The sequence below is a fragment of the Mus pahari genome, chromosome 1 (genome assembly GCF_900095145.1).
Source record: "Mus pahari chromosome 1, PAHARI_EIJ_v1.1, whole genome shotgun sequence".
NCBI classification, from domain to species: Eukaryota; Metazoa; Chordata; class Mammalia; order Rodentia; family Muridae; genus Mus; species Mus pahari.
The window spans coordinates 76,033,861-76,053,405 of record NC_034590.1 but is presented as its reverse complement, the minus strand read 5'-3'; the positions used below and the strand labels follow the sequence as shown (position 1 = coordinate 76,053,405).

Below are 19,545 nucleotides of genomic sequence, written 5' to 3'. Positions count from 1 at the left end.
CTGCTAGTGTAAGCTCTCTTCAATTTCTTTTGGGAAGCACTTAAAGTTATGAGTTTTCCTCTTATCACTGCTTTCATTGTGTCCCATAAGTTTTGGTATGATGTGTCTTNATTTTCATTAAATTCTAAAAAGTCTTTAACTTCTTTCTTTATTTCTTCCTTGACCAAGTTATCATTGAGTAGAGTGTTGTTCAGCTTCCATGTGAATGTGTGCTTTCCACTGTTTTTATTGGAATTTAAGATCAGCCTTACTCTGGTGATCTGATAGAGTGCAGGGAATTATTTCAGTCTTCTTGTATCTGTTGAGGCCTGTTTTGTGACCACCTATATGATCAGTTGTGGAGAAGGTATCATGAGATGCTGAGAAGAAGGTACATTCTTTTGTTTTAGGATGAAATATTCTATAGATATCTGTTAAATCCATTTGGTTCATAACTTCTGTTAGTTTCACTGTGTTTCTGTTTAGTTTTTGGTTCCCTAATCTATTCATTGCTGAAAGTGTGTTGTTGAAGTCTCCCACTACTATTGTACAGGGTCCAATGTGTGCTTTGAGCTTTAGTAAAGTCTCTTTTATGAATGTGGGTGCCAATGCATTTGGAGCATAGATGTTCAGAATTGAGAGTTCATGTTAGTAGATTTTTCCTTTGACCAGTATGAAGTGTCCTTCATTATCCTTTTTGATAACTTTGGGTTGAGAGTTGGGACCATTTGCTTGGAAATGGTTCCTTGGGACCATTTCCTTGGAAAATTGTTTTCCAACCTTTTACTCTGAGGTTGTGCCTGTGTATGTCACTGAGGTGCATTTTCTATATACAGCAAAATGCTGGGTCCTATTTAAATATCCAGTCTGCCAGTCTATGTCTTTTTATTGGAGAGTTGAGTCCATTGATGTTAAGAGATATTAAGGAAAAGTGATTGTTGCTTCCTGTTATTTTTGTTGTGAGAGGTCGAATTATGTTTGTGTGGTTATCTTCTTTTGGGTTTCTTGAAAGATTACTTTCTTGCTCTTTCTTTTTTTTTATTTAAGAACTGATGTTTACTATAGTGGGAATTCTTTTAACACCGTGATTTCTTTTTTTTTTCTCCCCCCCCCAGCTCCCCTACCCACCCACTCCCACTTCTTGGCCCTGGTGTTCCCCTGTACTGGGGCATATAAAGTTTGTAAGAGCAAGGGGCCTCTCTTCCCAATGATAGGGTATAGTTTCACTTCTTGGGTTGGTGTTTTTCATCTAGTATGCTTTGTAGGGCTGGATTTGTGGAAAGATATTGTGTAAATTTGGTTTTGTCGTGGAATATCTTGCTTTCTCCATCTATGATAATTGAGAGTTTTGCTGGGTATAATAGCCTGGGCTGACATTTATGTTCTCTTAGGGTCTGTATGATGTCTGCCCAGGATCTTCTAGCTTTCAGTCTCTGGGGAGTAGGCTGGTGTAATTCTGATGGGTTTGTCTTTATATGTTACTTGATCATTTTCCCTTACTGCTTTTAATATTCTTTGTTTAGTGTATTTGGTGTTTTGATTATTATGTGATGGGAGGAGTTTTTCTGGTACAGTTTATTAGGAGCTCTGTAGGCTTCTTATATGTTCATGGGCATCTCTTTCTTTAGGTTAGGGAAATTTTCTTCCATAATTTTGTCGAAGATATTCTTTGGCCCTTTAAGTTAGGAATCTTCACTCTCTTCTATACCTATTATCCTTAGATCTTCTCATTGTGTCTTGAATTTCCTTGATGTTTTGGGTTAGGGGCTTTTTGCCTTTGGCATTTTCTTTGACTGCTATGTCAATGTTTTCTATGGTATCTTCTTCCCCTGAGATTTTCTCTTCTATCTCTTGTATTCTGTTGGTGATGTTTGCAACTATGACTCCTGATCTCTTTCCTAGGTTTTCTAACTCCAGAGTTGTCTCCCTTAATGATTTCTTTATTGTTTGTATTTCCATTTTTAGATCTTGGATGGTTTTATTCATTTCTTTCGCCTGTTTGATTGTGTTTTCCTGTAATTCTTTAAGGGATTTTTGTGTTTCCTCTTTAAGGGCTTCTGTTTACCTGTGTTCTCCTGTATTTCTTTAAGGGAGTTATTTATGTCCCTCTTAGAGTCCTCTATCATTGCCGTGAGAAGTGATTTTAGACCCGAAACTTGCTTTTCTTGCTTATCCAGGGCTTGTTATGTTGGGAGGATTAGGTTCTGATGATGCCAAGTAACCTTGGTTTCAGTTGCTTATTTTCTTACACTTGCCTCCCGCCATCCGATTATCTCCACTGCCTCCTGACCTTCCTATATCTGACTGGAACCTGTCCTTCCTGTGATCCTATTTAGTGTAAGAACTCCTCAGAGTCCAGTTGTCTCTGTGATTCTGGGATTCTGGGATCCTGGGATCCTGAGATCCTGGGTGTGTCAGAGTTCTGTGAGTCAAGCTGCCTCTGGGACCATGAGATGTTGGTGTGACCAAGCTCCTGGCATACTGAGATCCTATGATCCTTTGATCCTGAGTGTGTTAGAGCACCTGAGAGTGGAGCTTCCTCTGGGTGTTGTGGGATTGGCTGTGGAGTTCATACCTAAAATGATGTCCTCATTTTTAATAGCTGAGTAGTATTCTATTGTGTAAATGAACATTTCTGTATCCATTATTCTATTACGGGACATCTGGGTTGTTTCTTATTTCTGACTATCACAAATAAGACTGCTATGAATATAGTGGAACACATGCCCCTGTGGCATGGTGGGATATCTTTTGGGAATATGCCTAAGATTGGTATAGCTGGATCTTCAGGTAGATCTATTTCCAATTTTCTGAGGAATGTCCATGTGGTTTTACCAGTTTGCAATCCTTCCAGCAATGGAGGAGTGTTCCTCTTTTTCCACATCCTCACCAATATGTGCTATCACCTGAGTTTTTTATCTTAGCCATTCTGATTTGTGTAAGGTGGAATCTCAGCGTCATTTTGGCATTTCCCTGATGATTAAGGATGTTGAGCATTCCTTTAAGTGCTTCTCAGCCCTTTGAGATTCCTCTGGTGTGAATTCTCTGTTTGGTTCTATACCTCATTTTTTGACTGAGTTGTTTGGTTTCTTGATGGTTAGCTTCTTGAGTTCTTTATATATTTTGGATATTAGCCCTCTATTTGATATGGAGTAAGTGAAGGCTTTTTCTCAATCTGTAGGTTGTCAATTTGTTCTATTGGCTATGTCATTTGCCTTATAGAAGCTTTCCAGATTCATGAGGTCCCATTTATCAATTCATGAGCTCTTTATCTTAGAATTTTATTAAGTTATTTTATGTATCTTAATTAAAATGTTAGTCTCAATAGCTGAGTACACCATAAAAGTTCATATACAATTTTACTGACATAGAGAATTCAAGAAGCACAAGATGAAAATAAGTATGTGTCTTAAAACATATTGTATTGACAAAACAGCTGAGATTATATATATCATTTATGATTTAAATATGCAACTTGTAAGGTGTGGAGAATAGAAGTAAAATTTTCATGTAATTTAAAGGGAGAATAAAGAGTAGAAGGATTAACATAAACCAAGTTAGTAATGCATATAAAAGTCAAGTGAGAAAAATAATATAGTGAGAATATAAATAAACTGGCTTGCAATTCTGGAGATAGGGAAGTCTAAGATAAAGGAACCGGTATCTGGTCAATACCTTCTTGCTACATCATCCCTTGAAGTTAGAGAAGTAAAAGAGTAAAAAGAGGCTGAAGTTGCCCAGTAACACAGTGACTAACCCCATACATAATGGATAGCTCTCATAGTCTACCCCCCACTTCTTATTACTATTAGAATGGCAAGTAAATTTCATTTTTCTATGATTTTAGAAAATATAATTTTGGCTGTACAGCTATACCACCTTGAGTATGCTTGATCTCATCTGAAAAACAGAATTTAGCTTCTTCTATCATACTAATTTCTTTATCAAATGGCTGTTGGACTCTTTCTTTGGTTTCTCTCCTAAATATATTTCCTTATTCTTTTCACACAGGTAGACAAAGAATTTTTTAAATCTTTAAATTCTGCTTTCCCTTAAATTGTATCTTTAAATCACTTCTCTTTTTACTTCTTAATATATGCAGTTAAAAAGGAGCCATGTAGCACATTGCTGTTTAGATATAGATATTAGCTATATATTCTAAGCAATCACACTTAAGTTGTGATTTCATAGAACCCAATGGCCAAAGCATGGGCACAGTTCAATTAAATTCTTTGCCACCTTAGAACAAGTAGATTCTTACCTCTAGCTCTCCAACGTTGTTTTCTTTTTTGTTTGAGGCCTTGTGGGAATTTCTTTAACTAACTACATTCCAATCCTAATATTTACGTAATTTCTAAGAAATTTCAGACTTGTAAATCTTTTCTTCTGAGCTATCACCAGAATTTGTTCTGTACTCTTATTCATGTAAATATAAACTTTCATAGCCTATGCATCCAATTCCTTCCAGCCTCTATTGTCCAGCTCCAGGGCTATATGTAAAATTTGACAACTCTGTCATAAAAACCCACTCTCCACTTCTCTGGTATCAATTTTGTCTTCATTCCCTCAAGGTTGCCATAACAAATTAATTCCTCAGCCTGGAGGTGAGGAAGTTCAAGATCAGGAAGGCAGCCAACATCAGGGTACAAAAAAGCAAATGAAGCTAAACTTGCTCTTTTATAACAGCATTAATCTCATCTTCAAAAGTATGACATCTTACCGGTTATGATAATCCATTCCTTTAATCCCACTGCTCAAGAGGTAGAATATCAGAATTCAAAGCCAGGTTGATCTACCTAACCAGTTCTAGACCAGCCAGAGCTCCCCATAGTGAGAACATATCTTTAAAAAAAAATAAATCTTACATCTTAATATTGTATAATGGCAAATAAATTTAAATGCAACTTTGAAGGAAAAACACTCAAACCCTGGCAAACAGGTTAACTATGATTACAACCCAATAAAAACATAAAGAAGGCAAAATCTAAAAGAGACATAGCAGGGGAATACAAAATGAAATGAGATAGAAGGCAAATGTAAAAGAGCAGATTAAGTATTAGTAGTATACTAAATTCATATTCAGAGAAAAATAAATAAAACACTTGTTGGCCTGGACATATGGTAGTGTAATTCAGTAGGGCAAAAATGATAAGAGAAAAGGAAACTTGAATAAGTATTAAACTGAAGTGTGAAATCTTATCTCAATGAATGCATTAGAGGCAATAAGGGAAAAGTTTCCATAAAATTCACAAAATATTGGACACAGAGGTTTATTTGTGTCTACATACATAGGTGAAGATGCCATTAGTAAATAGTCTTCATATGATTCAAAGATTGTATTAACAAAAGGAGAAAATGAATAAGAGTTACTGAAACTACTCGAATTAGTAGTGTGTCTAAATGACAGGAGAGAAATATAATATTATGAAAAGACCTAAAAGGACATGACAAGGCCAGGCATGGAGATGCACACTGGTAATCCCAGAAGTCAAGAGGCCAAAGGAAAAAAATCATGAGTTAGAGTCCAGCCTAGGCTAAATAACAAGCTCCAGGACATCATGAGCTACATAGCAAAAACCTGTCAGAAGAGGAAGGAACAAATGACAGATAAATAGGAATGGAACCAGTCAACACTGGTTTCACAAAAATTAATGAGAAAAACATAATGAACTGATATCACTTGTTTTTAAAAACATCAAACAAGAAAACTCATGTATGTTATCAAATACTATCTTTCACATTAATTCCCTCAAAGCAATTGATTCTCTGAAAGAGAACATTTAAAAATCAGGCAAAGTGTCAGGCAGTGATGGTGCACACCTTTAGTTTCAGAACTCAAGAGGTAGAAGCAAGCAGATTTCCAAGTTCAAGACCAGCCTTGTCTACAGAGTAAATTCCAGAAAAGCCAGGGCTATACAAAGAAAACCCTATCTTGAAAACAAATGAAATCAGGCAAAGTGTCAACTCGCCACAGAGACAGAAAGAGAGAGAAAGAGAGGGAGAGAGAGAGAGAGAGAGAGAGAGAGAGAGAGAGAGAGAGAGAGAGAGAGAGAGAGATGTTTTAAAATGCACTTGAACAATTACAAGAGATGAAAAGAAAAAGACTAACAGCTGAAACATTAGTAATTCACTTCTGGACACACAGCTGACACTTCTTTTTTTTTTTAAGATTTCTTTTTTTTTTTTTTACGATTTATTTATTTACGTAAGTGCATCGTAGCTGTCTTCAAACATTCCAGAAGAGGGCATCATCTCATTAAGGATGGTTGTGAGCCACCATGTGATTGCTGGGATTTGAACTCAGGACCTTCAGAAGATCAGTAGGTGCTCTTAACCACTGAGCCATCTCTCCAGCCCAGCTGACACTTCTTAAGGTCATACACAGACAAAACTAACTACAATCTGTTCCTCACAGAGCCATGGCAACAACAAAGTGCATTCCTGATGAGCCTCAGCTAAGAAGCAGAAGGAATGATGATCTCCAGGAGATGCTGAATGATGTGGGACTGTCTGTTGACTACTGGCTACCTAAGCTTCAGGAAGATCTGGGTGTGACCTCTGCCCAGGCCTTACAATATTTGGACAAAAGAGCCCTCCAGAAGCTGAAGTCCCAGACACAGCACGCTTGGGAGAAAAAGGCTCTAGAGAAGCTGCTGGACCTCTCACAGCCAAATAGTGTTGCAGAGCTGCAGGAGACTCCAGGGGAGATGATAAAGAACAGGCAGAGGCAGGCAGGCCAGGCACTGCAGGCTCTGAGAGCCTTGCAGTCAGAAGGGAAGCACAGAGAGGAAGAGGCAGTGAGGAGAAAAGAAGCAGAGCTGAGACAAGCAATGGAGATCCCTGAGGAGTGCTGGCCAACGGAAGAAGTGCCCCTAAAAGACATCACTGAAATAATGGAGAGACATCTCAGTCACATGGAACAGACCCTGACTCACAGTCAAAATCTCTCAGATGGAGACCTGGTAAGATGGGCATCTGGAGGGCTGGCCCTGCAGGGAATTTATAAAACTAACCACCCAAGAAGCCTGATTCAGAAGACAGAAGAGCTACTCAGTGTCCCTAAGCAGTTCTCCCTTGTCGGTCCAGAACAAGGCACATGGACAGAAACAAAGGAATTTTCATCTTTTCAAGAACAAGCCATGTTTACACAGACTATAAAGATGATGGGTTTCAGTCCAAACTCCTTGGTTAAAAGCAAAGGTTGGGGACTTAGTCTAGAAGCTGGTATGGGTCAAAACAGACAGACAGAATCTGAGGATATCCACCAATCCCATTCAGAGCAAACTTATTTCTGCTCAGCGAGGTTCAGCTACATCCCATTGGCCACCTGCCATTTTCACATCAATGATCTTCAGCTCTCCAAGGCTGCTCTCCAGGAACTAAAAAGTATTGAAGAACTCCTGGAGCAGACTGCACACCACCAAGATGGGTTCCCCTTACTGAGGCACAGGGCTGAAAACTTTTTCCACAGGTTTGGCTCTCATGCTAACCAAGGTCCGCTGCAACTGGGGGGAATCTACTGCTGGAAAGCCATTTCAGAAGGTTTCAAAAGTGAACACTTGGCTGATGTAAAACAGCAAACAGAAGAGTCATTGGATATTTACATTAGGGGCAGCTATAGTGGCTTTGGAGTTAACGTTGGTGCAAGTGTAAATATGGCAGACTCACACTCAAAAAAAACATCTTATAGTACAACTCATCAAAACTTTCAAACCAAGGTGCAACTATCCATAGCCAAGATAGGCGGACCAGCAGAAGCAGATGGAATTGCCCAGTGGACAGCTGGCCTTGTAGCTTGCAATCAAACCTGGTCTGTCATTGATAGGGGACTACAGTTGGTACCTATTTGGGACATCATTTTGTCTAGCCATAGAACTGATTTTAAGAATGCTCTTCGAGTGGCTAACTGCCTAAAAGACAACTACACTGCTCTGACTGGACTCCCTGCCCAGATTCAAGAGGGGGAAGAATTTCTTACTGCTAAAAAAGAAGCTAAGCTTTTCCTAGAGGATGTGAAATGCTGGGAGGTTTCTGATCCTGAAGAACAGCTTAGTAAGTTAATAGATTTTATGCAAACATTGAGTCAAAAAATAAAAGGTTATAACATTTGGATTAACACATGCCTCACAGATTGGGATCTGCAGAATTTTCTAATAAATACTGTCAACTTCTGCAAAAATTCACCCACTTACAAAACTCAGTTTATTAAATCTCAGTTGTGCAGCCTTCTAGAACCTCATGTCTACAAAGTGGCAAACTTTCCTCAGGCACAATCCATCATACAGTGGATCAACCAGTCAGAGTCAGAGGAAGAGCTAGTCAAAATCACCTCATTTTCTGAATTCATTAAGACCCTAAAGAAAACCCACGAATACCTGATGGAAGTAAATTTCAAAAATGAGTCCCCAGAAACAGTGGAAGAAGCAAAGAAAACAGTTACATATGAGGTCACCACAGCTCTCAGCTCCTTCTTGAAATACCTCAGAGAAACAGAGCAGCCAGACATGCAGCTGCTGCTACTCTCCATTGCAGCTGGTGCAGGCTATCAGTTGGCAAACAGTATTTTTCAGCATCTTCTGGGGTGTGATGAGTTAAAGTTCATCTTGGATCAAATTCAAAGTAGCCAACACAAATACCAAGAGCTTAAAAATATTTGCAATTACAAAGCCCAGGCATTCCTGGTGCTCACAACTCTAAGAGCCACAATTGAAATCTCAGATGTTTCTAAAGAAGAGAAAGGACAACGTTTGACATTAATAAAACAACATATGGGGACACTGCTGTCTGAAGAAGTTGCACATGTTCTCACAAAACATGGAGAACATCATGACTGGGAAAATCTGGAGAATGATTTGAGATTACTCATTGAGGGGGACGATAAAGTCACCACCCATTCCTTACAAATGGATGAGGTAAAAAAACAATTGCAAAGTCTCTGCCATGAAAAGAAACAGACCTATAAACAACAAAGTAATGAAACCAGCACTAAGGAAATGATAGAAAATGGACCTTTCCTGGANTTACTCCAACGTCTAGGCCTAGACAATTACTATCCAAGAAGGATGCACANAGATGACTTCCATCTGATCTATAAGACCTCTGTGTACAATTCACAGCCAAGGTCTGAAAAGGAGCTTCCATTCTATTTCCTACAAAAGCTACTGATGTTGGATTATGGGTTGAGACATCTTGTCTTCAATGATGATGAAAGCATAAAAAAACAGATCTCCATAGGTTCCTCCAATCATGAAAATGAAGATTTTGATCCATATGAGGATGTCATTAAAGACAATGACAGTCCTGGCTATCCTTCAGACACTGAGTCCTGGCCCCACATTCACCCAATGGATATCCAGATGGCCATTTTTCACTGTGCAGATCATCTTACCAGGAAATTCATTTTGTCCAAACTTTCCATTTGTCAATATGCACTCCCCCTTGTGGTACCAAATCCCAATATTCCTCAGATTGAATTTTATCTCTGGTCTCTCAGACANATTAGGAAAAGTTGGCAAGATGCAAGTAAATCTCCACAGGACAAGAGCTACAGTCACAGAAATCAGCAGATGTGNCGTGTCTCTACCCCCATTGTGTCCTTCATTAGAGTTGGAAATGGNCTCTCTGCTTCCAAATCTCAGATCATGAACTCTCTTCTCAGTAAACGTAAACATGATGTGTTTTTTCACAGACACTGCAGAGGAAGCAACAAACACTGTGTCCTGATGGGGGGAGTGGTGGAAATCTGCTGGTTCTGTCCAGCCGGCCAAGATGAGGACATGTTTGACAAGTGTCTGATGTTCACCAATCTTCATGGAGATGCCAAGGAACATAGCCAACAACTCAGCTTCCTCCAAGATGTCTCTTCTCTCATTGTGATCCTCATGTCAGCTTCTGATAACAATAAAGAAAACCAAAAGCTTGTCAGACACCTCTGTCAGTCATCAACACCTTTGATCTGCTTGATTGATGACAAAGAAAAGGCCANAGCAAANACTTCTGGTAAAAGAATGAGAATTGGCATCAAGAATAGAAATGAGGCAGAATTAACAGAGGAGCTCACCAATGCCATCAAACATTGCCTAGAGCTCTCTAACACTGCTCTCAGTTTGGAGGACTGTTCACAGAGAGCTCGAGAACAAGGATTCCTTATTGATGAAGACCAGAGAGACTGCAAGGAAGCCAAAGAAAAGGCTCAGACTATAATGGCCCTCCTGGAGGAATACAAGTTATCTCAGACAAAAGAAAATTTACTACCCCTTCAAGGACAACTCTGGCACCTTTGGTGTAAGAAAGACAAAGAATTCTATCATCTGAGAGAAAAGGGGAATCGTAGCATTGAACAACACAAGAGTGAGATTGAAACAGAGAAAAGAATAATTCGACGTCAGCAGTTGGAAAAAGCCTTTCCTCTCAATGATTTAATGCGATCTGTTCTTGAACTCCTCCAAGACTATTCAGAAACCCATAACAAACTCTACTTTTTGCAGTGGCTGACTCTGTTTTTTGACAACCTGACAATAGAACACCTGAAAAAATTACATGAAAAGCAGAGATCTTTGTGGTTAAGGATACAAACAGAAAAGCAAAAAGCACAGAAGAGCAACTCCCTGACACTCTGGCAGAAGCAGATAGAAGCCATCTCCACAGAGATTCATGACTGTACTTTAGGAATTGAGCACCTTCTCCGAGAAGTTGGCCAGATCTATGAAGCTCTGGAAGAAACCTCCTCCTCTAGAGACAGCCTTTTTCTCTGCCTCCCTCAGATTGCTGCGGACCTGATGATAGCTGGGGTTCCCATTGAGCTGATGGANGGGGATGCTTCATATGTGCCTCTAAAGTGGGTAGCAGCTATTTTTGACAAGATCTCAGAGAAAGTTGGAGACAAAAGGCTATTTGTTCTCTCCGTCCTTGGCCTTCAGAGCTCAGGGAAGTCTACCCTGTTGAATGCCCTGTTTGGGCTGCAGTTCACAGTCAGTGCAGGCAGGTGTACCAAGGGGGCCTACATGCAGCTTCTGAAGGTGGAAGAGACATTCACAGAAGAACTTGGCTTTGATTATGTGCTTGTTGTAGACACAGAAGGACTTCGAGCTCCCGAACTCAACAACAAATCCCAGAATTGGGACAATGAGTTGGCAACCTTTGTGATTGGCCTTGGAAACTTGACTCTGATCAATATTTTTGGGGAGAATCCCTCAGAGATGCAAGACGTCCTACAAATAGCTGTCCAAGCCTTTCTAAGAATGAAACAAGTAAAAATCTCCCCCAGTTGCCTCTTTATCCATCAAAATGTGGGAGAAGTTACAGCTAAGGACCAAAATATGGAAGGACGGAGGTGTTTAGAGCAGAGACTGGATGAAATGGCAGTAACAGCTGCAGAACAAGAAGAATGCTCAAATGTATCCCACTTCAATGATGTCATTAAGTTTGATGTCAATAATCATGTCTACTACTTTGCTCACCTCTGGGATGGCAATCCTCCAATGGCCCCTCCCAATCCTCGTTATAGTCACAATATTCAGGAACTAAAGAGTAGAATTATTTTGACTGCCAAACAGGAACCCAGAGGTAGTATCATAAAGATATCAGATGTCAAATTTCGAGTACAAGATTTGTGGAAAGCCCTGGTCAATGAGAACTTCATTTTCAGCTTCAGGAACACCAGAGAGATTATGGCCATGAGCAAGCTGGAAACAATGTATAACCACTGGACCTGGGAGCTGAGGAGTCACATGCTGGACTTTCAAAACCAGCTAATCAATCAGATTCAGAATGGGAAAGTTCAGGCACTCAAAACAAGCATATTTGAGGTTCCAGTCACAGAAAAGTATATAGCAATTAAGCAAGAACTTGAAAAATACTTCAGTGAAGACCCAGACAATGAAATACTGGTTCAATGGAAATCAAATTTTGAAAATAAGCTAACAATCCTTAAAGAGGCACTGATTTCAGATACCAGAAGGAAAGCCAATGAACTTATTCATTTAAAAAAGAATCAAGAAAGGCTGGATAAAAAGAAGTCAAGTTATGAAAATGAATTGTTGGAAAGAAGCAGAAAGTTGGCTTTAACTGTAAAAGGTAAAGAATTAAATGAAGAAGAGTTATATGAAAAATTCAATCCACTTTGGAAAAAATGGGTCTGTGATGTGTCCTTAGATCTTCCTCCAGTCATAGAACCTGACATTGACACAGATTCTGAAAACATCCTCTGGGAGTATTTCCAAAAGGAGATAAACATGGTGGACATACTAATGAGATATTCTGAAGAAAAATTTCAAATAAATTATGATGAGCATGTAAAAATGAATAAGAAGTATAACTTCATGACTCGGACATTAAAGGTCTGTGATAGGGAAGCCATTAATATGACCACTGAAAATATTATTACAAGATTTAATAAAACTATTGACAATATTCATATACAACAGTGTGATTATAATATAAGTTATTTCCATGAAATCCTGAGAATAATAGAAGAAGAAGTAAAATCTGCACATACTGAGGAAAGATATACATTTACAAGCAAATACATCATTGACTTATCCTTGTGCTTATTCCAAAGAGCATCTAAGAGTTTTAAGGAAATGCACAAGGCATTCAAGAGAGCAAATGACCCTGTGAACTATCTGGAGAGAAAGAAAGATGATTTCTTTATGAGTTTTAAGATCTCCTGCCAAGGTGCCACCTCCATCAAAACATTTGTTGATTTTCTTTGGCACAAGCTCACCCCTGCTATCTCTGCCACCATAAGGGGGAAAATGGTCCTTAAAATTGCTGGAGACATGCGATCTAGCTGCCCTGAATTCAATGGAAATAGGGCTAACTTAGAGAAGCATATTCTCATTTCTCTGGCAGAAGAAGAAAATTTTGATAATTACTGGCAGTACCTTCATCATACAAAATCTTTTTTTAGCAGCTATATTGCAAACCGTATTAAACAATACTGTTCAGATGAAGGAAGTAAAAAAATAAAGACTTTTTTAAAAATAAGTTTAGGTGACATCAAGAATGCCATCCTGTCTGCCATTCATGAATCCACAGCAGTAGCTAAAGCTAAAGGCAGCACTGCATCTGGCTGGCTGGATTTGTTCTGTGACCACCTAGGGAGCAACCTCATCTTCCCAAGGAGAGACCTGGTAAGCATCGAGCACCAGGAGATAACAGATACTGAGTTTCTCAAAGAAGCCATGAGCAGAGCTTTGGATCCTGCAATGAGGAAAGTAGAAGAGGATTGTTCAAGTAAGCCCATGGATGAAATTGTTCCTGACACTGAGAAAATTCTCTCTGAGCATCTCTGTGGCTGCTGGAAACAGTGTCCTTTTTGTAAGGCAATTTGTACAAACACCATTCCCCAACACGAAGGAGACCACAGTGTCCCATTCCACCGTCCTCAGGCTGTCAGTGGTTGGTATAAGCATAAAACAGACCACTTTGTCATTGATTGTTGTACCAGTTCAGTAGCAAGTGACCGCTTCATGCTTTTGGGAAATAACCGGGAAATCCCATATAAGAACTACCGACAGGCAGGAGGGGATTATGCCACGTGGAGCATCACCCCAGATTTATCCACCCAGTCATACTGGAAATGGTTTGTCTCACACTTCAGATCAAAACTAGAGGATAAATACCAGAAAAAATTTACAGATACGGGTGAAATTCCAGAGGCATGGGCCAAAATCACAAAGGAGGATGTGCTCAATGACTTGAAAGAACAATAATATTCAGTGAGTGTCTTAGTATCAGAAAGAGTCACAGAATATTTAAATAATTCTAAAACTCCTCCTACTAACAAGTCTCCAATATTTCCATTTTTTAGAATGAAATGTATAAAAGCTAGAAGCTTTACTATAAAATATCTTTTATTCTCTTTGTCTTGATTTCTTCTGGTTTAAAATCTAATTATCATGGCTAGGATGATGGCTCAGAAATTATGAGTAGGTGGTGTTCTTTTTGAGGACCTGGGAGAGTTCCTGGCATCCACTTGGCAGCTCCTCAGCCATTTGGAACTCCAGTTCCAAGGAATCTGATACCCTTTTCTGGCCTCTGTGGGAAGCTTGCACACACAGCAGGCAATCATAACATACAAAATAATCAATTACCAATATATGCAAACATATGATAAAATAAAATCCACTTAAAGTACCTAAGTCGTACTTCAAACCATAGCTATATACATTTTTACAGTATATAAACTTAGGGACATTCCTGTCAATTACAGTGGAGATACCAGGAAAGGAACCATAAGGCCTGTATATATGAGGCTAGCACATATGTAGCATTCTACAGCATCCAATCTCATAATATGTGAGGTAACCACTTATAAATGCACTCTAAAATTAGAATAAAGAATATACAGAATATATTCTATAGAATACATAGAAGTAGAGAATATAGTAGCAGCTATCATGGGCTGAGGTAGCATAAAGGAAAGGAGACATTCAAAGGGGAGGAAGTATCAGACACAGAAATAGGATCTGTTTCACAATGGTTAATAATATGCATTTTGAAACTGCTAAAAGAGCACATTTTAAATGTTTTTGGTTTTTTGTTTTTTGGGTTTTTTTTGTTTTGGTTTTGGTTTTGGTTTTTATTTGGTTTTTGTTTGGTTTTTCGAGACAGGGTTTCTCTGTATAGCCCTGGCTGTCCTGGAACTCACTTTGTAGACCAGGCTGGCCTCGAACTCAGAAATCCGCCTGCCTCTGCCTCCCAAGTACTGGGATTTAAGGCATGTGCCACCATGCCCGGCTTAAATGTTTTTGAGACAAAGAGTGATTAATATGTAAAATGATGGATATGTTTATTTGCTCATATGTTTATATGCCTATTTGCTTATTTCACAATGTACAAATGGCACTACACTGAACACATCATTAAATATAATCAATAAAGAAATTATGTTTCAAAAATATAAACATGTAGGTTTCTTTTTAATTAATTTATTTATTTATTCACTTTACACATCCCAATATTAGCACCCCCTCTCCTCCCAGTAGCCCCTCACACAGATCCTTCCCCCATCCCCCTCTCTCTTCCTCTTCTCAGAGCCCCACCTCCATCCCCAGCACACCAAGTCACAGGTAGGTTTCTTAAATGAAAATTGACAATTATGCCAAGAAGGTTTTCAGTTTTTCATTTGTTTGTTTGGGGAGGGGGTTGAGGAGTTTTTTGGTTTTATGTTCATGTTTTATTTTTAAACAGGGTCTCATGTAATCTAAACTGGCCTCAAATTGTGTAGCTGAAGATAACCCTTAACTCTTTATCCACCAAGCCCAATTTATGTGGTGCTATAAATCAACCACAGAGTCTTATTATGTTAGGCAAGCACTCTGCCAGTTATACTGCGAATCTTTGAAATGATTCTCTTTTTCTTAGAGGATGGAAGTATATCAATATGAGAAAGTCTAGCAATTGAGATGTGTCTAAAAACTACCTCCTTAAATTTAATGCTTTTCATTTGGACTTTGGAGAAATAATCTGCAAAGCACATTTTATTTCACCATCCCCTCCAAGTTGCAATTCTCTTCACTCCAACACCTCAGTATTATCTAGGAAAACAATTTAACATTTCATGTTAGCACTGTGTTACCTGTGTTGACAAGAGAGCGAAAAAGAAATGTGATATCATCCCAGATACCGTCATAATCACTAATACTGCTATCACTGTAATAATTGTGCCTGTGGGAACATAGTCACTATACCCACACAAATACCTTAACAGTGAAACAGTAGATTTCTCATGTTTTTTGAGGGAATAAATCAATCACTGCAAGTAAAATAGAAATATCTACAAATAAAATCAAAACAGTGTAACAGAGAGCAAGTATGCATAAGCTTAAGGTTATTACATTATAGTGCCTCTTCTTACTCCTTTCCTTTCAAATAACATTTTACTAGCACAGGCTGATAAGCTTAAACAGCCTCATCCACCCCTCACTAGGAGTAATAGTCAATATGACTCCTTGAGAAATCACATTAGATAATATAGTTAAACCTTAATAACTGTGATTATAACTTAATAATTCAAATGCACTTCAGATTATTGAAGTCCTTGGGAAATTTATTAATAGTTACAATGATTCCAATATTAATCAACCAAATACTTAACAAAATAACTGTCACAATTATTATTTAACATTATGAAAATGCTGCTGTTTTGGATTCCTTAGAAGCATAGTTTTACACACAGTTGAATTATTAAAGAAAGGAGAAAGGAGAAGCAAGAAGAGAAAAAAACAGGTATGATGGCACATCTTATCATTCTAGCACTCAGGATGAGGAGGCAAAAGAGTCTAGTATCTGAGGCCATCCTAAAGTACACAGAATGACTGTCTAAAAACAGGGAGTGGGTAGGAAGGGAAAGACTGTACATAAAGTTATAAAGTTGTAGGTCTAATGTAAGTGCTGAGAACTAGGGAAGCTATTCTGCAGTTCTAATTAAGAGCATTAAACTCCTGATTTAGACTGCTTAGCCATGCATGTACTCTGAGTCACATGACCCTGGATAAGTTTACCATCTCTGCCTCATTTTCTTCATCTACAAAATAATACCACCCAGGTATAAGAATGACTTAATAAAATATATGTGCCTGGTACATGGTATGTGTTTTAATGTTAGTAGTAACCAGTAGCAGCAACAAGAATAGCAAAAGTCACATTATAGAATTATATAGGTTTTTAATACTATAACTATTGTTGCTCTTATGCTTGAATATGTTTATGCATATATAGTACTCAATTATAAATTCATGAAAAAGCAGGTCAAAATTCTACATTTGGAGCCAAGTAGTGGAACTATTCTTTCCTCTGATTTTTTTTCCTCTAAACATGATTTTTTTTTTTTTAGAAACTAGAATTAAAACTTCCAAGTTCAAAATGGGTGTGGAAAACGGAGGAAAGGCAGAATACATGCATTATTATGACAACAGCTAAAAGATAACCTCCAATATTACCATTAATCCTAATATAATCCAAATGATTAAGATTTGCATTTATTCTAAACTGGAAAAGATCTGAACCAGGGCATGTCTTCCTATAAACAGTATCCCTAATAGTTTCTTCTTTTTGGAACAATTATGATTGATCCACAGACTAGGATGCAGTTCCTATCAACTCCTCAACAGTAAAACAGAAATGCTTCTCCAAATTTCTCCTTCAAGGAAGAACTTGCTGGCCAAGTGAGGAGAATGCAGCAAGCATCTACTCTTCAGCTGTCAAGTTGTTCAGATCTGCCTCAAACACACAAAGCCTCTTTATTGAAGATCATGCCCTTCCTAGGGCTCTCTGTACACACTGAGCAAGACACACACAAAGACCCAACCGCACAAGCTAACACCTACCCTAGAGCTACTACCTGATTCAAGAAAGTTTGTGAAGCCTGCATCACCCTTCAGCATTTTCCTTTACCAAGACTTCCTTCTTTCCCTCTTTGTTTACAGGTGTTTATCTGTCACAACTGTTTCAGCACCTTTCACTGCATAATCAGTAACATCCTTAAGGCCCTAGTAAAGACGGCTAAATACAAATAAATATGAACAACAATTGTGAATCATAAAGATATATAACACAAAAGGAAAATAAGTTCAACCAAATCTCTTCCCAAATCTGAAGGAAGAGAATCCTATCCATTTCAAACCTTCTACGAGTCACCAGCAAGCAGGGAACTGAGTACTAGGCATATGCTAACTTTTCACTGATTTGACAAACACCTGAGAAACAGATCTAAATGAGGAAAAATGTGGAGCTCAATTTTGGAGGTTTTAGTCCATGGTCACTTGGCTCCATTGCTTTGGGCCTGTGGTAAGGCCAAACAAATATGACAAGGAGGATATGACAGAACAAGACTGCTTGTTTAATGGTGGCCAGGAAGTAGATTGGGATAGAAGGGTTCAGGAACAAAATATATCCCTCAAAGGCTGGTCCCAATAGCTATTTCCTCCAAATAGCCCCTACCTCTTCAGATATCATTCAGCTACAAATTTATCAATAAAGTGATGCATTTATGAGGTTGGCACCTTCATGATCTAACGATCTCTCCAAAGAGCTACCATATAGTGGCCAAGACAACCAAAATAAGTCCTCTGCCCTCTTTAAAGTCTTAGGGAGGAGCATGAGACATAGCTGCTGGGTAGGAAACTCATCAGTAATTAGAAAACAGAAAAGTAGACAAAAAAAAGGTCAAACTGACTAATAGAGCAAGTACAGATCTTTTTTTTCCACATGCCTTTGACTTGCCATCAAGGTTAAAAAGCAGAGGCCTTGCAAAGGCATTCCTTAGAAGAGAAACGGAGGTAATAGTTACATTGAGATTAAATAGGAGCCTCGCCTTGTTCCCCCTGTACTTCATGCTTGAATTACTCCTGTTAATACTAAAGCTTTATCATGTTATGTGATGAAAGAGACTTATTGATGCAAGTAGAGATTCTCTTCATCCATCCAAAGGCTTTCTTTCTATGACAAGGAATGGGGCCTACCCTTAAGAGTTGTTTATTTCCCCAGTGAAACTCCCTTGGAGAAACCTAATCTTTTAGTTTGCAAGTAGTTATCAACTGAAGATAGCTTCTGGGCTAGGGATTGGGGCATGTGTTCACCTCTCGTTTGCAAAGACTCCCTTGACTTCACATCTAGTTATTGGGTCTCTACAAGCCCAATGGGAAGAGAAAATGAAAATTGTGATGTAAGCCTTAAAGGCACAGATAACTGCAGGAGAAACTAAACATCTTAGTAAGAGTTTCAAACACCTTCACAACTATGATTTCCCCCACTGCTTATGTGTAGTTGGCATTGCTCCTTTGTGGGCTCTTCTTTATTTCCAACCTTATCCACCCCTTTTCTACCCTTTCAATCCCTAACACTAGATAGGACAGAAAAAAGGGATAGAAAAAAGAGCCCCTGAACAAAGTCAGAGGTTGGAAGGGGGTACCATTAGACTATCTCCTGCTGATTAGTAGCATCAAGTTCCTTGGGGCAAGTTTGATCTTTGCCATCAAAATACCTGATTTCTTCTTGTTGTTACTTCTTTATGCACAACTACATAACAAACCACAACCAACAACCCATCACCCTTTTCCAGGCCCTAGCACTCATACACACTCTAAAAAGTCCCCAGAATTCCAAATGTCACACAATCACAGAAACTATCTACAGCTGGCAAAAATCACATCCCTGCAAGAGCACAAGGCAAATCAGTCAGTTGCTGCAGTCAGTCCAAAGCAGCCCCATATGCCACACCTGGGGTTAAAACAAAAACACATTCTTATAATATTTCTGTGTTTTTTAAAGAAACCAAAATGTCAAAATTCTTACTACACTTATGTATCTCATAATCTAGCTATTACAATTGTTCTTATAGGCTTCCAACTTCTGAGACCTTAGTTCACTCAGATTCCAGCTGAAGCAAAGCTAAAGTTACCTTATGTAACCACCAGATGGTGGTAATGAGTCTTACCAAGATAAAGAATTCCAAGATAATTCAACTTCAACATTAAAACAATTAAGGCCAAATAATTTTGTTTTTTCCTGTAATTCACATTACAGGAAGCTAAGCAGTTCTAAACTCTACATACTGTATGC

At 38.6% G+C, this 19,545-nt stretch overlaps 1 protein-coding gene across 1 annotated transcript in view; it reads left to right on the top strand.

The window, feature by feature from the left end:
- LOC110322851 (interferon-induced very large GTPase 1-like) overlaps nt 1-13,694 on the top strand; it is a 34,411-nt gene extending 20,717 nt beyond the window's left edge. The window contains exon 2 of the mRNA XM_021199750.1: nt 6,395-13,694. Coding sequence (XP_021055409.1) covers nt 6,399-13,694 — 7,296 coding nt within the window. The 5' untranslated portion in view covers nt 6,395-6,398. The remainder of the gene's footprint in view (nt 1-6,394) is intronic.
- The last annotated feature ends 5,851 nt before the right edge of the window (nt 13,695-19,545 follow it).